General features: G+C 47.7%; 1 protein-coding gene across 1 annotated transcript in view; it reads left to right on the forward strand.

The window, feature by feature from the left end:
• Window positions 1-20,640, forward strand: part of Disc1 (DISC1 scaffold protein) — a 298,193-nt gene that overhangs the window by 74,742 nt on the left and 202,811 nt on the right. The window contains exons 7-9 of the mRNA XM_045148675.1: window positions 2,069-2,123; window positions 8,212-8,314; window positions 18,596-18,784. Coding sequence (XP_045004610.1) covers window positions 2,069-2,123; window positions 8,212-8,314; window positions 18,596-18,784 — 347 coding nt within the window. The remainder of the gene's footprint in view (window positions 1-2,068; window positions 2,124-8,211; window positions 8,315-18,595; window positions 18,785-20,640) is intronic.

The raw sequence follows: 20,640 nt of genomic DNA on the forward strand, positions 1-20,640 counted from the left end.
CCAAAGCAGTCTGACTGTGACAGTCACTAGACCTGGGGGCACAACATGTGCCACGGGGGTAGTGTTGTAGAGAAGGACGGGGAAGGCTCCAGCTCTGGCTCTTCAGGGAGATGTTGCTGCGCTGGGCTGACTGGCCTCCCGTGGAAACAGCCCTCACTCCTAATAGACATATTCCCTCTAAGGTAAGGAGGGCCAAGGCAGGTTCCTCTGACACAGCAGGGCTAAAGGATCAGGAATGCTGGAGTCACAGGCAGGTGTCGCTGTGCCTGGCTCTTAGGGGATAACTATAGGTCATAAGCAATGGGCAGTCTTATTGAAACATGGGGCTTAGTTTTAGTCACCAAAGTACATAGAACTCCTATTTCTCAACATTTAACTGGTCTAACCAGGTGGTTTTCAACTAGTAGTCCTGCTCCTAGGGGTCATAGTGTGGTGGGCAGTAGCATCACACCTGGGCAGGGTTAATGTGATTCATTTGTACCCCAGACCAGACACTTCTATTATATTATATATCACAGCTCTGTGTGACACTTTGTTTGAGAGTTTTGAGCTAAAAATAGCTCACAAACCGCTAGCACAGTCACAAATTACTCATATTCCTCTGCCCCCCATTGCTTTCATTCCATGCGTCCCCGAGGGATGTAGCTAATGTTAATATTAGCCCGAGTAGCACATAATTAGCAAGGTAAATCTACTGCAAAAAGTAATATGGCATAAATTAAATAAATGAAGTATAAATCAACTTAGATATAAAACAATGCATTCAATTATCCGCATCTCTGCCTGCTTCTCATGAGAGGGGATGTATTTTCCTTCTAGGATTGGACCAGATGTGAGCCCAGACCCCAGAGCTCGGTCTACTCCTGGAAGTGATGCCTGGCCAGTTTTTCACTTGGGATACTGGGCATTAGCTACATGCGCTGTTTCTGGCCAGCTAAATCTTAGGGCTAGAAGAGTCTGCTCTCCATCTTAAGTGTCAGAGCATGAGCTATTGCTTGGGGATGCCTGTTTGCATTCTGCTATTAAGTGCCCAAAGAATGGGCTGAGGAGATGGCTGCATTGTAAAGCATTTGCCTTGCAAGCATCAGGACCTGGGTTCAGTCCTCAGAACCCATGTTAAAAGAAACATAGCTGGGTCTGGTGATATGCGCTTATAATCCCAGTGCTGGGGAGGTGCTGGGGAGGTGGAGAGAGGGGGATCCCTGGGGAGTACTGGCCCACGCACAGTCTAGCCTACTTGGTGAGTTCCAGGCCCATGAGAGACCCTGTCTCTACAAAAGTGAATGGTACTTGAGAAAGGACACTTGAAGCTGTTCTTTGTCTCTGTCTGTCTGTCTGTCTGTCTCTCTCACACACACATACCTGTGTTGATCTTAGTTGTAGTTGTACTGAACTCAGACCTGCACAGATTTCAACTCTGTGCCCTCCAAACAAATGTTTCAGACCCTGGGACGTGGGAGTGAGCCCAGCTGGTTGCTTCTTCCCACATGGGACTTAGAATTCATCCCAGTTGGGGAGACATGGCATGAGTAAGCAAATGGATGAAGGTGGAAAGTGCTCAGGAGAAAGAAAGCAGACGTAGTTTAGAGAGAGGGTGCTTAACTGCCTCAGACATGCTAGAGAAATATGTTTGTCTTGTTTGGTCTGCTTGATGGGCGCTCAGTGCAGGGGACACTTGGTGCCACCATTTGTTGAGTCCGTGGCATGCCCACTTAGATGTCATCAACTCTTGTCCTTCTAGGACAGTTTCAGGACACAAATCTCAATGCTTTGTGGCATGATCACATGTGGGTGACTCCTCCTGGGCCGGGAGAGGTACAATCTCAGACTGCGGACCTGAGTTCAACCCTCAGAACAGATTTCGATATCAGCCCAAGTGAAGCATGCTTAGGGAGACAAACTGCTCTCTGTGGCGTGTTAGTCCCATGGGTGTGTGGAGCCAGCCAGACACCATGTTTCTCCTGCTTCTCTTCAGCCCCTGGGTGATGGACAGTCTCTGTTGGCAGTGTCCTGTGTGGGGAACTCCACCTTAGTGCCAAGACCAATACCTTCTTTCTCATTCTTCTAGCCTCCAGGAAAGGACAAAATCCCTGAACCTGGCCATTAGAGAAATCACTGCCCAGGTAAGTATCTTCCGATCCTTATTTTCTTCTGACCTGATTTCATGACTGTGTCCAAGTGGTCACAGAGCACTCAGATTCTGGAGAAAACGCAGACCTTGCAGCAACATTTTGCAGTCCGTAGCTTGCGCCAGAAGACCTGGGGAGGGGCAGCTGTTTCAGAGGTCTCCATCTCTGTGTCCACCCCCACTCATCTCAGTGTCTGGGAAAGACTGTATGGGTATGGCCCTGCACATTAGCAACTTCAGTCCTGTGGGGAGCAGAGATGGGAGGATTGCTGACTATTACTGCACTGCTGGCAGAAAACACCCAGCCAAAAGCAGATGATCAGGAGGAAAGGGTTTATTTTGACTTATAGACTGGAGGGGGAAGCTCCATGATGGCATGAGAAACCATGGCACAAACAGATGCTGGACATCACCTCCTGGCCAACGCCAGGTGGACAACAGCAACAGGAGAGTGTGCCAAACACTGGCAAGGGGAAGCTGGCTATAACACACATAAGCCTGTTACCAACACTTCCTCCAGGAAGCTCTAATTTCCAAATTACCATCAGCTGGAAATTTAGCATTCAGAACATATGAGTTCATGGGGCACACCTAGTTCAAACCCCGCCACATTCCACCCTGGCCCTCATAAACTCATGACTATTAATGATGTGAAATGCAATGCATTCAGTCCAACTTTAAAAGTCCCCATAGGTTTTATCCACCTCAGTGTTGTTTAAATGTCCCCATAGTCCAAAGTCTCTTAACTGAATAGCAATACCAACCAACCAACAAGAACCCAAACATAAGCACACAGAATAAACATTCACACTGCAAAAGAGGGCACTGACCATAGCAAAGAAAGACTGAACCAATACAAGTTTTAGAACAAGCAGGACAAACATCAAATCCTGCAACTCCAAGTCTGACAACTCTAACCTGTGACAGGTCTCCAGAGTTCCAATTCCATCCCTCTGCTCAGCTGCTTATAGCCCAAGCTGTACTCCATCCAGTGCCAGCAGGTCTCCTCGGCAGCCATCTCCTAGTCTTGGCATCTCCTTGGCTCTCCACTGCTACCCATGGTTCATTCTCATGGCCCCATCAGGCCTCCACACAGGGCGTTCAATAAGCCATTTCCAAAAAACAAATGTGTTGCACATCTAGTGACCCTTTATTTCCTGCATTTGTTATACTCCATAGTACCAATGGGATAACAAATTTATTAATCCAGGTGGGAAGAATACTTTGCAGAGCAGGAAACTCCTTTAGCATTCAGGCTCCTTGTTTAAAAAGAGTTCACAGTCTTTCTGCTGCTCCAATGCAGAACAGCTGGCCCAGTCTCAGTGGTGATGATCTATCAAACAATTGCAGCTGAACTGAGCTGTTGATTTTAGCCCAAAGCTTTCACTTCTTTCTGTGCGATACCCATCTGCTCACATTCGGTCCATTTTTACACAACTCAACTCTGTAAGTTCTCAGGACACAGGCAGGCCGAATGCAGCAAGCCTGTCACACAAACTGCTTCTAAACCAGTCTCAACAAAGTTCTTTCTTACTCTCACAAGCCAAACCTCACAATCCATAGTTCTTACTGCATTCAGGTCTTTCAGCTCTGACCAGAATCCATCAATCTGCACATAAATAAGGGATGAGATAAAAATTAAAAAAATTAAAAAATGCCACAATCTATGTCCTATTGATCAGGATAAACAATTCACAGAACAGAGCCCTTCCTCATGGTCATGCCTGGCCAAGTTGTATGCCCATGTATGCTGCGAGATGTCACCAGGCACTGTGGCAGAGCCTTTGGCCTGAACCCTTCATCACTGGTATCAGGTCTGGGAGTCAGGAGGTTCCAAGATGGTCACTATGTAGAAAGAACAGTTGCTGAGCAGAGCCACTGTCCTGGGAGGGATCTCTTTTTGTCCCTACGACCAGAGAGAGGAAGACCTGTGACCTTCTCAGGGGGCATGTAGAGTGCACCATCTTATTGCTGATATCGGCATGTGTTGTTGGCACAATTGTCCAGCTGTGGCCCTTTTCTCATTCTAGGTGTTGCTCACAGCCACAGGGCAATGGGCAGATGTGGCTATGTCAGCAACTATAACGTGGTTTATGTAGGATGATGCAAGGCCCTGGGACCCAGGAGCACTTAGAGTCCACCTGACAGTTTCCTGGGCTGCTTACCCAGAAAGAGGAGTAGAATGAGTCTCTCACTCCTCCTGGCTCAGAGCTGAGCGGTAGAGACCCTGTCCAGAGGCTGTGAGGACCTTGGGTTTACCCAAAAACCAAAGGGACCATGCTTTGTCTGCATGCTGCCCTCATCCATTTGGGGTGTGATGGACCAGAGGCTGGTGGCTTATAAACAACAGCATTGGAGGCTGGAGATCTGAGGTCTAGGTGACATCATAGCCAGGTTCCAGTGGGGACTTCCTGAGGGCCACAAATGGCTAATTTCTTGCTGTGTCCTTACATGCTGGAAAGAGCGCAGTAGGGCTCCATGGTAAAAGTAAAACAAATTAAAATTAATTGTTTTGCATGTGTACATGGTTTATGGTGTATGTGAGCATATGCATACTTGTATGTGTATGTTTGTGCATGTGGAGGCCAGAGGACAGCCTCAGGTGTTATCCTCAGGTGCGGGCCACTCTCTTTGAGGCAGGGTCTCTCACTGGCCTGGAGCTCACTGGTTAGGCTAGCCCAGCTGGCCTGTGAGTCCCAGGGATCTGCTTGTCTCCACTTCCCCAGGCCTTGATTACGTGTGTGCATGGACATGCCCAACATTTATACATGGGTGCTGGGGGTCAAACTCAGGTCTTCATGCTTGCGAGGCAAGCACTTTACCCACTGAGCCATCTCCTCAACCCTGGGTTGTAGGGCCTTTGAGAAATGGCCTTTAAAGATAGTTATTTGCAAGGGGAATGAGAGCGAGCGAGCACGTGCACATACTAGGGAAAACTCCAGAAGCATGCCCCTCTTTTACATCTGGCTTTACGTGTAGACTGGAGAATTGAACCTGAGCCGGTAGGCTTTGCAAGCAAGTGCCTTTATCTGCTGCTGAGCTCTCTTCTCAGCCTCTAGGGTCACTTTTACAAGGACCGACGCATTCCATGGGGTTCTGCCTTCTTGACTTGTTACCTCCCAGAGCTTCACCCCTAATCCCATAGCACTTGGGTTGAGGATTTCAACGTATGAAGTTTCGGTGAGGGCGGGGGCGGGGTGGCACAAGCATTCAAACCATCACACATCTCATCTCTAATACATTTATGACCAACTTATAATTACTTTGCTTTTCCATAAAATTAAAGAGCTTATGCCTTAGAGTTAAAAATGTAAGTCTAACATCTCCATTTGATAATGAGGTCCTCAGGGGCTAATTTTATTCGTAAATAAGGAGGTGCAGCATTTTTCTGTGTGTGTGTGTGTGTGTGTGTGTGTGTGTGTGTGTGCCTGTACATGAACAGGGAGGCCATGTGTGAGAACTATAGCATAAACCACTGGTCCCATAGAACATCTTCTGTCAACTGCAGGCTGGTCAGTGACAATGAAGTAAGAGGCTCAGCTGGGCACAGTTTTCTGTCCTTAGTGGAACACACACACACAGAGACACACACACACACACACACACACACACACACACACACACACACAAACACCTGAGTTTTTTCAGTGAGGTATGGAATCTTCCTTGTACTTGTTACGTAACAGGACTCTCGTGGGTTACTCAAACCAAAGGTAATTAAGGGATAAATGAGATGGAAATAGTTGGAAATAATTGGGATATCTGGAGATTTGTAGATATTAGATTACATCCAGCATGTGCATTGTAATTTAATAAGAGACTTTAAGAAGGCGGTTTCACATTATTGGTGAAGCTTGGGGGATGGCTTTTCTCAACAAAGGAGAATTTGACCTAATTACGGTCAGTGGATAGTTGCAGTTGCCGTCTGGTTGCTGGGACAAAACACCTGACCAGAAGTGGCTTGTAGGAACAACAGTTTAGTTTAGCTTGTGATCTTCAAGGGAAGCTTCATTGTGGCGGGGGCCTGGGGTCACATCTCCACATCAGTAGGAGGGAAGTAATTTATCTACTGGACTTGGTGTTGGCCTATATCACCTCAAAGCCCATCCCTAGCAACACCTCTCAAAGGCCCTACAACTTCCCCAAACTGTCACTAGGTGAGGACCAAGGGTTCAAAACACATGAGCCTCAGAGGCACGTTTCATCCAAGCTATCACAGATCTTGTTAACTAGAATTAGCCATGTCGGATGTGGATAGGTGAGACCTCAGAACTCTGGCTGGTGTCAAAGAATCAATAGAAATGTCTTTGGACTTCCAATGGCAGATTTCATTTTATTATTATTTTTTATTTACTGGAGAGAATGGGCCTACAAGGCCCTCCAACCACTGCAAATGAACTCCAGATGCATGTGGCACTTGGTGCATCTGGCTCAATGGTAGATTTTGATGGACAGGATGGCCTGTGCCAGTCACTGGGCACTGAGCCAGTTTGAGACTCTGCTGGGGAAGAGGAGCCATGGATGGCTTTTACCTCTTGGTTCCATCATCCTGACATGTGTCGGACCATTGGAAGCACCTCAAAGTTAATGCCTTTGGATGTGTGAATGCATGCTACCTGGTGCAGGCTTTAGCATGGAAGTCTCCTGACTGCATTTTCATCCCGAGAATGAGTTTTATCAAGAGAGGTTGCATAGTCCCAGCCACTGAGGGGAGGGGTACCTGTGCAAGCCCATGAGAGAAACAGTGGTGTGTTTTAGGTAGGACTGAGTGAGGTTTGCTTTGATTCTAAAAATAACCTGTGTTTGATCTGAGATAAACAAGATACCTAAAGTTGACTGTTTCTCTTAAGACCCAGAGTGCTCTGGGGGCCTGGAATTACATATCTTCTCTGGGCTCTGAATGCTTGTAGTTAAATTTAGTTTCTGAATATGATTTTACTTTTTTGGCAAGACCAGAATGATGCTTGGGGGCAACATCCTTCGTGAATCACTCCCAAATGTCTACAGATGTTTTTATCTTTATAAAAACTGTGCAGTATGCTTTTGTTGAACTGAAAATACATCTAGGTACCTTATGAATCTGAAGATAACAGATGAATAAGATTTAAACCCGAAACACACATACACACACACACACAAAATGTAGCATTTCAGTTTCAAAGCATGAAAGATAATCTAAAGGCATCGGGAAAAGAGATTGAGGCTGAAGGCTTTCATTATTTTTGAAACACAAAGAAAAACGTAGGAAGTGTTTGCAGAGTCACAGGAAGATACATGACAAATCCCACAGTTCTCTCTGTGAGCGACTTGCCTGTGTTTCAGATCTGGCTCTCCACAGAGAATCTGCCATCTTAGTAGGGGTGGTGTGTGTGTGTGTGTGTGTGTGTGTGTGTGTGTGTGTGTGTGCGTGCGCGCGCCCTGTTAGTAGACACCAGTAATTAAATTTAGCAGGCTGCTCTGACCTTGATCTCCAAACCCACATCTTAATTTACTGCCTACTGTATGTCAGGGACAGAGCAAAGTCCTACTATGTGTCAGGGACAGAGCAAAGCCGCTGCTCACAGACAGCTTGTATCCTAGCAGAGAGAGATGAGGTAAAAAACAAAGGGAGAGAAACAAACTGTGTCAGCTGCAGAGGACCCTAGGGAAGACTTCACGGTGAAGGGGAGAGAGGGAGGATTCTGCTATCTGGGGCAGGAAACCATCAAGGCCTTTCTTCCCAGGGAGCCCCAGAACAGACAGATGCTGAGAGTGTGAGGGAGCTAAGCCTGGGGCTGGAATGTTCTAGGCAGGAGTAGAGTACAAGGCACTGAGGCATTTCGTATTTTAGCTTGTGGTTGTTCTCTGGGTGACACCCCACCAGTTTTGTGTGGGTCTTCCCTCTCTCCACTCTCTTCCCATCTTTTCCCTTTCCTTTTCCTTCTCCTTCCTTCTCTTCCGGTTCCTTACTTGCTAAGAGCCCTCCTCTGTTCCCTCTGACATCCTCTTAGTCACTTAGAAATCCAGAAACCCTGGGGACAGCTGCCCCACTGTCGTCTGGTTGCCAGTCGCGGACGTTGATTGATGATCATGTCTCCTCCTAGGTGTGCGCCAGCGAGAGACTTTGCAGCTCTCTGAGGAGGAGACTTGCTGACCTTGAAGCCCAGCTACCTGCCTTGCTGGAAGCCAAGATGCTCGCCATATCGGGTAACTGCCAACCAGCTAAATAGTCACAGTTGCCACCCACCCACCTTGTGTTCTGTCACGGCAGGATGGACCTGGTTATGCAGGCCTGTTATTCTATTTAGTTGGGAAACTGAGGCAGGAGGACCAATAGCTCAAGGCCTGCATGGGCAAACTAGTGAAATCTCATCTCAAAATAGAAAGAACAACAAAGGCTGGGGATGTAGTTAGTGGTAGAGGGCTTGCCTAGCCCTGTGTTCAATCACTAAAAAACACACACAACACCCCTAACCCCGTGGCGGTTTCTTATACGTTAATAATGAGGCAGGATTTGGGGATTCAGGAGGGGTCCTCCAGAATTTAGAGTTTTGGGTTCTGTCTTACCTGTAATAAAGAATCAATAAAAATGAGCCAGGTGTGGTGGCATACACCTTTAATCACAGCATTCGGGAGGCTGAGGTAGGAGGATTGCTGTGAGTTCGAGGTCACCCAGAGACTACATAGTGAATTCTACATCGGGCCTGAACTAGAGTGAAACCCTACCTTGCAAAACCAAAAAAGAAAAAAAAAAGGACTCAAGGATAAATTCTGAATAATTGAGTATATTTAGGGGGAAATCACAAATTGTGGGGTTTATTTAAGGGAGACTGGGGTCTAGGAAGGGAGGCTAAGCACATGGAAAGTAGGAAGCATGTTCTCATGTGGAAATGCTATATAGTTTACGAGGTGCATTTAAGAGAAACTGAGGTCTTTAGGAAAGGACCGGAGCAGAGTAAAGTACATGGAAAGTAGAACTTAGATGTCCACGTAGAGACTCTGGAAGGACACACGAGCGCCTGCCATGTGCTTTCCCGAAGAGGAAAGTATCAAAGCAGAAGAGAGATTCAGAGGAGAAAAGAGGGACGAAGAGGGTCACACCCATGGTTACCCCGAGTTTAGAGCGAGTGCACAGGCAGCAAGTCCAGAGTGCAGAGAGCACCCACATGGTGGATTCTGAGGTCACAGAAAATTGTGCATGTAATTAAAGTGAGAAGTTACCCAAACTATAAAGCACAGGCAAGCGGAAAAGCCTTCCAAACCAAGAAACAGTGATATGTTTCCATCCCCACCCCAGCCAGCCAGGTCGGGGGAGGGGAAGCCAGACTCACTTTGTCCCTGTGGGCAGAGTGAAGGGAAGACACACCCACACCCACCCATACCCACCCCGGGTCAAGTCCAGAGGGAAGAGGGAGAGTCTGGAAGACCACAGCCTTTCTAACATCAGATTCAGGTGTATAAGGGGAAGCCAGATTGGCTGGTAAATTTGGAGGATGAACACAAGGGTCAGCCCAGTGGGGTCAGCCCACCCTGGTAGTGCAGTAGTGCAGTAGACTGTGGGCAGTAGGGGGCGCTGTAGATCTGTCTCAATCATATATATATATATATATATATATATATATATATATATATATATATATGATTTATATATTTACTTATTTGGGAAAAAGGCAGAGAGAGAGAGAGGGAGAGGGAGAGAGAATGGATGCACCCGGGCCTCCAGTCACTGCAAATGAACTTCAGATGCATGTACCCCCCTTGTGCATTTGGCTTACATAGGCGTTGGAGAATCGAACTGGGATCCTTTGGCTTTGCAGGCAAATGCCTTAACTGCTAAGTTATCTCTCCAGCCCCTCAATCAGATATTTTTTCCAAGAGTTTCTGGTGCCAGTGTGAGTGAGCTGGCACCTCCTAGTTCTCCTTGAGCCCCAATCTCTGAGACTGCCTTACAAAAGCTAGCTTTCTCCTATTGTCCTTCACTGAAACATCACAAAGCTATTCTGGAAAACTTTCCTAAGTCCTTGGAAGGTTCCTGTGCATACCATGTCCACACAGGAGTTCAGGTAGGGCCATGTCTTAGATGGTCCTTTCTCCATGTGCACAGGAGTGGACCTGCTGCTCTGTGGCCACAATTCCAGCAATGTGTGTGAGCCTTGCCCATTAAGGGTACCCACTGAGGGTGATGGATGTGACCTGGCTTTTCTTAGAGGGAGGGGATTCCCATGTGAGGTGAGCCTCTGGTTGTAGAACTTGGTGGCTGGGTACTGGGGCATTGGCTCAGTTGGTCAAGTGCATTTGCATAAACATGAGGACCTGAGTTCAGATCCCCAGCATGCAGGTAAAATTCTGGGCGTGGTGGCAAGTGCCTGTGATCCCAGCACTGGGGAGGACAGCCAGAGAATCCCTGGGGCTTACTGTCAAGCAAGTCTAGCTGAATTGGTGAGGCCTAGATTCAGTGAGAGATCCTACCTTAAAAATAGGTGGGGAGTTAAAGAGATCACCTGAAATTGACCTCTGACCTACTCTCTCACTGCCTCTCTCACACACACATACACGTACACACGCTCTCTCTCTCTCTCTTACACATACACACACGATCTTGGAGTTGTGTGAGAGAACTTCTTCCTTTATCCTTGCAGGGTTTTTGGTGCATATATATTTATGCGTAGTGTGTACAGATGTGATTTGTGTGTGGGTTTGTGTGCCAAGTCATACATGTAGAGGTCAGAGACCAACCTTAGGGTATCAGGCCCCACCTCCCGCCTGGTTAGAGACAGGACTTTCCTTCTGCCGCTGTGAGTGAGTGCTGGCCCAGCTGGCCCATGCGCCAGGGTCTTCCTGCTTCTGCCTCCCATTGCCGTGGGCGTGTTGGGTTCAGGTGCTGCTTGGATTCTGGGAGATTGGGATTCTGGTCAGTAGGCTTGGGCAACCAATGCCTTGAAACACTGAGCTCTCTTCCCAGCTTGTGCTTCTTCAGAGCTGCATTTCTTCATTCAGCAGTAGCTTGGAAATACGAATCTCTGCAAATAGTGTCTTACTTGGTCATCTGAATTGTGCTTTCAAACATCCCCCTGTGTTTACTCTTGGATTTGATTGTTTATTTATTTACTTATTTTTGGTTTTTTGAGGTAGGGTCTCACTCTAGCTCAGGCTGACCTGGAATTCACTACGTAGTCTCAGGGTGGCCTCTTCATGGCGATCCTCCTACCGCTGCCTCCCTAGCACTGGGATTAAAGGTGTGCGCCACCACGCCCAGCTGATTTGATTATGTTAAGAGTGATGCTGGGCAGGCTGCGGGCAGGGAAGGAGGGGAGACCGCTCTCAGTGGCCCGGTAGGGAGATCCAGGCTGTGGGAATGTCCCGCCGTGTTCTACTAGCCCAGCAGTGGTGGGTGGTGCCAGTTATGTAACGATGGCCTCACAGAGCTCCCTGAGGTTTATAGATTGAAGGAATACACAGCCCATCAGCTTCGGCGGAATCATAAAATTTAATGGAAAGGTGTAATAATTACATATACGGGTTTTCAATGGTGTTTTCAGAAGGAGTGTGGTATCTGGCGGCTTCTGCTCCTCACATCATTAAACACTAATGTTGGCAGCTAACGAGCCACTGGGTCCCTGGTGCAGCCAAGCGTCGCACTTACAGCCTTGAACGTGGCAGTGAGTGTGCGGCTTGCCTCTTAATTGCCTTGCGTGCCACTTACGTGGAATTATGTCCCCATTTGCAGAGAGAGCAAAAAAGATGGAACATAACCTTCCCTGTGAGTTAAGGGTTTTGCCTTTCTTAATCAATATTATCTTCCCCAGGAGAGGAGGTAGATGAGGCTCCTTGGAGCCCAAGGGAGGAGGAGTATGACTCAGGCAACGTCAATCATCTGCTTTTAGAATCCCATTTTAAGATTTATATTTATTTATTTCTTAGAGAGAGAGAGAGAGTGTGTGTGTGAGAATGGGCATGCCAGGTCCTCTAGCCACTGCAAACAAACTCCAGATGCATGCGCCACCTTGTGCATCTGCCTTATGTGGGACCTCGAGAATCAAACCTGGGTCCTTAGGCATTGCAGGCAAGTGCCATAACCACTAAGCCATCTCTCCATCCACAGGGAATGTTCTAAAGGTGGCATATTGCAAATGGGCCTGGGTTTTCTGTCTTAGCTCTTTGGTCAGCTGAGAAAATTGGGGAGCCTTAACTGGATGAAGGGTGGTGACCTGAGTCAACTGAGGTGGAGACCAGATCATTTCTCCCCAGGCTGTCTGATGGGTGGGCCTGTCTTCAGGGAGGTGGCTGTCCCTGGGACACTGTGCTGGTGGGCAATGTTGCCATTCTTTTGCATTTTGTTTTACTTTCTCCTGTGTACGTGTGTGAGCATTGTCTATGTATGTATTTATACTCGTGGGAGTACGCGCGCATGTGACAGCAGAGGTCAGTGTTGGGTATCTTCCTCAATTGTTTTCCACTGTGTTCCTTAGATAGAGTCTCTCACTGAACCAGGGAGCTCACCGATTTCGTTAGATAAGCTAGCCAGCAGGCAAGGCTGGGACCGTCCTGTGCTGGGACTACAGACATGTGCTGCCACGCTTGGCATCGTACATGGGTTGCTGATTCTTAGAATCCATGTTTTTTTGTTTTGTTTGTTTGTGTAGCAATTACTTTCTCATTGCTGAGGCAAAATACCTGACCATAAGCAACTTAGGGAAAGAAAAGTTTGGATTTAAAATTCCACAAGGCAGAGTCTGTCATTATGGGGAAAGCAGGGTGAGGCAGGAAGCTACATCTCATCACGAGAGGAATGCTGGTGCTCAGCTCACTTTCTCCTTCTCATACGGTCTGGGACCCTCAGTTCATGGAACTCTACCACCCACAGCTAGTGTGGGCCTTCCTACCTCAGACAATCTAACCTGCAGAATCCTTAACAGACAGGGCAAGGGATTTGTTACCAGGGTGGTTCTAAATCCTGTCCAACTGACAACCAGAGATTCACCATTACAGTTTGTTTTGCAGTACTGGGGATGGGGAAGAAATCCAGGGTCTTGTGTAAGCTACAGAAGAGTTCTGCCACCAAGCTACACCCCACAGTCTCCAGTCTGTCATTTCCACAGCATCTTCACTCATGGGGCCTGTCAAGGCTTCACCACCTGCCCTGACTTCAGAAGATCTGTGTGCTTTGAAGATCTGCTCCTCCCGTTCCTCCAGGGAACGACGGGTTACTGAATCAACTCAGGATGCTTGAAGCTGACTATGACCACTTCCCAGATCCATCTTCAGTCCGTGTCAATGCTTACCGTGACCACCTTCCAGATTCATCATCAGTCCACATCAACATGCGCAATGCTGGATGCTGACTGTGACCACCACCCAGATCCACCTTCAGTCCACATCAGCATGCCCAGTGCTGGACGCTGACTGTTACCACCTCCCAGATCCACCTTTAGCCCACGTCAGTATGCTCAGTGCTGAACATCTAGCTTTTTTACCTGGATTCTGGGATTTGGACTCAGGCCTTCACGTTGTGAGGAAAGCATTTTACTGACTGAGCCCCTTGTCCACAGCTCCTTGTTGGCTTTATCTTAAGGTCACTTCCTAGAGTGCTGGGACACTGCCTGGTTCTCATTTGTGTTATACTGTTGCCCGTACAATGACAGACAGACAGACAGACAGACAGGGTCTCAGTGCTCTCCCACCATGCAGACAGAAACTATGGATTTCAGTGACAGATGCCACATGCTGGGTGGGTATTCAGAATTTATCTAAAGATAAAACATTTTTAGCATTTGTATCAGTTTGAAATCTGCCTGTTAAATAATAATACAGAAACAAACAGCACAGTTTAGTATTTAAGAGGAGGCTTCAGGCCTGATGTTTGAGTTGGAAACTTGCCCTGTAGCATATTTCTCTGTGACCTTCAGCAAGGTATGAGTTCCAAGACTTCAGTGTCCTGTGCTGTGAAGTAGAGATAACGATACATCTTTCAGCGAGCATGAAAAGTACATGTATTTTATATCCTACAAAGAAAGCAAAATTGCTGTCAACTAAACAATGATACAATACTTCCTTTGACTCAGAATTTTCGTCTTATATTTATTGAAAGAGCTCTTTTAGATAGACTTAGGCTTAAAAAGATCACATGCTATTTCACAAAAAAAAAAAGAAAAATAAATTGGTTAAGGCTTTTCTCTATATAACACCGTCATCTTCATCTTCCAAGGCTTCTGAGGCACCTCTGGCCTCTAGGATTGGAGCTGGATGTTTTCGCACATGTTGTCATCCTCCTCTCTGTCTGAGCTGTCAGGAGGTAGTGTTTTTTTCCTCCAAGAATGAACTGCTGACTTCTGTAGGATTTTCTGTCAGGCCACTGACAGCAGGCTTCAAGTTTTAAATGCAGATCTTTTCTGATCGTGCAAATATACACCCATCGAAAAGTTTCAAGCAAAAGCCTGATTCAACTGTTCTTTCAGTGGTTTAAGCTTTAGAGTGCCCAGGGTGGCTGGTGGCCGCAGTCAGCTGGCCCCCAAGAACACACATGTTGTGAAAATGCCCCCCACTTTCCCTAGACTGATGGTCCTGCCTCAGATGTGTTAGTGTTCCAAACAAATGCATCTTAGAATGGAGACTTGAAAATAGCCTTTGTCCCAAGGTTGTGCTGAGACTATGAGAGGGAAGGCTTAAAGCTGCTGGTGTCATTATGGCTACAGTAAGCACTTGTTAGTAAGCAGTGAATTGTGCACGTGTGTGTGCATATACATGCAGGTGCATGTGCATATGTGTGCATATGTGTGTGGAGGCCAGAGGCCAACCTCAGGAATCATTCCTCACGCACTATCCGCCATTGTTGAAACAGGGTCTCTCATTGGCTTGGAGATCTCTAAGTAGGCCAACCTGCTCGGGAGAGCTGCCTGTCTCTGCTTCCCCAGCACTGGCACTATAAGTGTATACCACTGATCCCCCAACCTCTGCCAGCTGAGTGCTGTGATCAAAGGCGTGCGCCGCCACCCTGGGCTAAAATCTTTTAAAAGGAGACAAGCCTGCAGGAGCAGCAGCCAGGTATCAGAACAAATGGTTGGACCAAAGGGCAACCAACCATGGTGGCTTTAGACAGTGCTGCGCTCTGGGGTCTGAGCCACCTCGCGTGTTCTAGAGGCTGGAAGTTCAGGCTGACCTGGCACTGGAGGAAAAAAAAAACAACAGGAGCAGTGGTCCTTAATTGTGGCTTAATTGCTAAAGTGTAGGCCTTGAGTCCTTAGTCAGACACATCCGTGGCAAATGAGTTGCCTACTTTTTTTCTCCCCTCAACTTTATCTCCTCTCTTTCTTTTTAAAAAGTATTTAATTTATTTATTGAAGAGAGAGAGAGGCAGCTACAGAGAATGGGTGTTCCAGGGCCTACAGCCACTGCAAACAAACTCCAGACAAATGTGCTACCTTGTGCGTCTGGCTTATGTGGGCACTGGGTCCTTGGGCTTCTCAGGCAAGTGCCTTAACCACTAAGCCATCTATAGCCCTTGTTTTTCTTTTTAAAAATGTATTAGTTTAAAGAGACAGAGAGGGGGAGAGAATTGGCGCGCCAGGGCCTTAGGCACTGTAACTGAACTCCAGATGCTTGCGCCACTTAGTGGGCATGTGCGACCTTGCACACTTATGTCACCTTGTGTGTCTGGCTTACATGGGACCTGGGGAGTTGAACATGGGCCCTTAGGCTTCATAGGCAAGTGCCTTCACTGCTAAGCCATCTCTCCAACTCTCTCTTTCTTTTATTTTGACAGGGTTTCATATAAAGGCTGGCCTTTAACTCTTAAATCACCGACTTTCACTTCCTATGTGCCTGGTTTGCAGGTGTGCACCACCACACCTGGCCTGACTGTTCATTTTCTGTTTTTTCAAATTAAATTAAATTATTTGACAGAGAGAAAGAAGGAGAGAGAGAGAATGGGCACACCAGGGCTCCAGCCACTGCAAATGAACTCCAGACGTGTGAGCCCCCTGTGCATCTATCTGGCTTATGTAGGTCCTAAGGGATCAAGCCTGGGTCCTTTGTCTTTGCAGACAAACACCTTAGCTGCTAAGCCATCTCTCTGGCTCTGACTGTTCATTTTCTAAACGGTGTCTTCTCTGATGAGCAGAGGCTTGTAATTTTGATGAAGGCCATTTATCCAGTGTTTTATTTCACTGTTATTGTTCTGTTTCCTGTGTCCTCTACAGTGTTTTTGCCTGCTTCGAACTCAATAAGAGATTCCTCTTTATTTCCTGCTAGAAGCTTCATGGTTTAGACTTCTTTGAGTCATGTGAGCCATCTCTGGTTATAAATTGCCTGTGGTTAAGGTTTGGCTCAAGGCTAACTTGCTCCCTGCAGAGTTAACTAGTTGTCTCTGCATCCTTTCTGGTCCTCACTGGCTTGCCTTGTCCTTTGGTTGGAAGTCAGTTGGCTGTGAGCATGCGTCTGCTTTGGGCCTCCTATTCATCCCATTGATCGATGTGTCCGTTCACTTGCTGTAGCTTAGTTATGGAAGTGATAGCATTAGCGTTGACATAGAAACTCGCTTTTTGTTTTTATTTTTGTGTATGTATGTGTATGCTGTGTGTGTGTGTGTGTGCATGTGTGTGCACATGAGGACTGTGGTGTGTGTGTGGAAGCCAGAGGACAAACTCAGGTGTCTGTCCTCGCCTTCCACCTTGCTTGAAGCAGGGTTACTTTGCTGGTCTCCACTGCACACACACCACGCTGTGAACTTCCTGTCAACTTCCAGGGAGTCTCCTGTCTCTGACTCCTTGTTATCTTATCACTGGAGTGCTGGGGTTTTAGATGTAAGCTACTGCGTCTGATTTTATGTGGTTTCTGGGGATCCACACTCAGATTCTCATACTTGCACACTTTACCCCTAAACCACCTCCCTAGCCCCGAGGATAACTTTTTAAGGATTGCTCTGGCTTATCTAGGGCTTTGGGTTTTGTTTGCGTGCCCATCCATTTCCTACCAAAGGGCTTCATAAAATTTTGATTGGAATTGTATTAAAGAAATGAATCAATCTGGGGGAAACCTTAGGAATACTGAGTGTTACGATGGATGTTCGTAGTTTTAGCTCCCTAATTGTCTGTCTTATTCCTCACAGTAGGGTTTTGAAAACAGTTTTCACTCTAGTGCTCTTGCATCTGGTTTTTTAAATTTATTCCCAAGTCCTTTCACTTTCAAAATATAAAGTGTACTTTAGAGAAATCATCTCGCAGCAGCTTGTGGTTAATATTTAGACACACGTTTGATTTTTGTATACCGACCTTGTGCCCTGCAAACTTGCTGGTCCCCAGCGGCCATGCATTTCCCGTATGCTTCCCGTAGCTTCTTTCTGATGCCACCACCGTGACTCTTGCAGCCACCTGTGGTTCAGGCTGATTATGATCCTATTTCAGAGGAAGCTGGCCCAAGGCTGGGGGGGTGGCTCAGTGGATAAAGCACTTGCTACTCAAGTATGAGGACCAAAGTTTGGATCCCCAGCACCCGAGTGGCAGTGGCTCTGTAGTTTCAGTCCTCAGGAGGCGAGACGGGGCGTCCTTGGGGCAAGCTGCTTAGCTAAACTGTCAGAGCTGCCAGCTCTGGGTTCGAGTAAATAAGGTGATAGTGGCTGAGAAAAATATTCAGCATTAACCTCTGGCCTCCACACTGACACGCACACACATGTGCCCACATGCAGCCATGTGTGCATACACACATGCACACTTTACGCACATACACACACAGATTGAGGAACAGGGATGAGGGCGGAGCGGGACTTGCTCGTAGCTCCAGCGTAACTATCAGGCCACGATTCTCGGCATCGTCTGCCTCTGCCGGCTCTTGGCCACTTGGTATGAAGAGGAATGATACCCATGTCTTTCCCACCACTGGGACGTTGTGTCATCATTTTCAGGGGTCTTGAGTTGGCCAATAGAATCCCTAAAACAAACATAATACACATAAGGTGATAGGGCCTGGGGAGATGGCTCAGAGGGTTAGAGTGTTGCTCGCACATGAGGGCCGTTCAGTCGCCAGCACCCAGGTGAAAACGCAGACATGGCTGTAGCTGGATGCTGCCTGTAACCCAGGACTGAGGAGGCAGAGACAGGAAGATTGCCGGGGCTCCCTGGTCAGACAGTCAGTGAGAGACTCTTGTCTCAGGGAAATAAGATGGAGGAGTGAGAGAGAACACCTAACTTCTTCCACTGGTCTCTGCGTCTGTGCACAGGGTGGGCGCAGCTGCATACACATGCACATGTGCCATATCCTGACGCACGCACGCACGCACACACACACACGCATGCACGTGCACACGCTCGTGCACACAGTAATAAAGAGAAGAGTGATATTGCAGGAAGGAAGAGTCTTTTCAGCCTGCCGAGGAAGTCCTGCTGCCCTGCAGAGCTCCCTCCCTTTGCATTGTGGGTGTTTGACAGCTATCGTACGTTCCTCCATGTTTGCGGGTGTCACACCTCTTTCCCTCTTCTCTCCCACGCCGGGCTGCAGGAAGCCACTTCCGCACAGCCAAGGAGCTCGCGGAGGAGATTCGGGCCCGGGCCTCGGAGCGGGAAGGCCTGGAGGCGCTCCTCAGCAGGCTGCTGGTGCTCAGCTCTAGGAGCCACCGAAGACTGCAGAGCGTCAAGGACGACTATGGCAGGTGCAGACGGGAGCTGGCACACCACGCGGCTGTCCACAGTGAGTAACGGTCACCCTGTTAGTGATGGCATTTATGGTGCCCTGGGCCCTGATAGTTGTTATGTGCTCTAGGTGGCCTCACTGTGACAGATGTCATGGGGCACATGGCCTTGTTCATGGGGGGGGGGGTGGCATTTTCAGCAAGAACCTTGGCCATGAAGGTCAGCTTTTGTTCTGCTCTTCAAGGTGGCGTCTCCCTCCTTCCCCATCCCCTTCCAACATCCTCTAATCGAGGCCTGTGGAGTGCTGCTCTGAGCACATCTTAGGTATTGTCTGCCCTAGAAGGTTCTCCTCCTTCAGTTCCTTGGCTCAGTCTTCTGGGCACAGGCTGACTCTGGGGAGTTGAGCTGGGACCAGAAAGCAGTTCTCTTTGTCCCCTGAGGCTTTTCTCCCCAGGGGAAGGGCAGAGATGACCTTGCTGCTACTTGGGCAACGGCTGACACTGTGTGCCTTGTGTTCCACACGCGAGACCCGAGGCCACCCAGGGCCTGAGCTCTGGAGTCTCAGAAGATGCAGGTTCCATCCAAGTGGAGTAGTGGAGACTTGTTTCTTTAAAAAAAATGTGGAGGAATTTCCAATGATTCGGTTCCTAAAATTCAGAGTGAAATCACAAGAAGCAATATCAGATGGAAAATGTGATAGACTCCGGAACCAGTTTCTTCACTATAAAATGAGTCTAAGATGCATCTCACATGCAGACTGGGTATAGAGATCGGAGTGCAGAGGCCCCCCGTGTGTGTATATTGTGCATGCCTGTGTGAGAACGGGTGTGTGTGTGTGTGTGTGTGTGTGTGTGCGCGCGCGCGCATGCATGCAGAAGCTACAGGAACACCAGCCACCTCCTTTGAGATAGTTTCCAGTTGTCCTGATGAAGCTCGCCAGTGAGGCCACACTAGCTGTCCAGTGAGCCCCCAGATCCTCCTGACTCCCCTTTCCCATGCCGGGAGCACAAATGTGTGCCACCACACTTGGCATTTTTAATGGGCTAGGTTTTGGATTCCTCCCCTCCCTGGGTCTTTTCTTCTTCTTCTTCTTCTTCTTCTTTTTTTAAATTAAGAATATGCTATCTCCCCGAGATTCTTACTTAGCAAGTGCCCTGCAAGTGGAAGGCACAATTAGCACGTCTCGTTCAGGTCTGTATACCTGGCTTTGGGGTAGCTATCAGCCCAGTGTAAGACAGCCCTGGTGCCTTCCGGGAGGCTACAGGGTCTCATCCATGCTCACTGTGAGGCCGGTTCCCTCTTTGCTGCCCTGTGGGGAGGCTCCTCTGGTTGAGTCGGTAGATCTGCTCTTGGGTCAGCTGTGCTGCGTGCTGTGTGGGGGAGGGATGGCTCCAATCCCCTTGGCGACCTGAGATCTCCAGTGGTTTCCAGTGCTGGTGGCTGGGGGAAGGGGAGCTTTGGAGAGTGCCTGAAGTTGTTCCAGAGCTGCTGAGCTCAATGCTTGATATTTTTATGTAGATTGTGGAAACCAAACATAAGTCTTTATGCTTTCAAGGCAAGCACTTTATCGACCAAGTCCCCAGTGCTGATTTGTTAAATGTGTAAACAATGAAAACTTTGGAATTTCTCATAGTATTATCATGTAGTTTTTGACATGAAATGGGGAATACATTATATCTAGGAATAAACAAGATGCAAACAGATTTGCACAAATATGGCCCAATAATGTTTTCAGCTGAGTAGTTGAGTTCTTAAAAGCCATTAATATATCTTGTATTCAGAGAAGGACTGTGCAATATTCTCCGAATCTCATTATTGTCACTTTTCTGAATGCTTTCAAGTGATGAGCTAAACGTAAACAAATGCAATGGAAGACTGTTGCCAGGATGATTCTAAATGCAGACGGTGCTTTTC

This window comes from Jaculus jaculus, chromosome 5, assembly GCF_020740685.1.
Source record: "Jaculus jaculus isolate mJacJac1 chromosome 5, mJacJac1.mat.Y.cur, whole genome shotgun sequence".
Lineage (NCBI taxonomy): Eukaryota > Metazoa > Chordata > Mammalia > Rodentia > Dipodidae > Jaculus > Jaculus jaculus.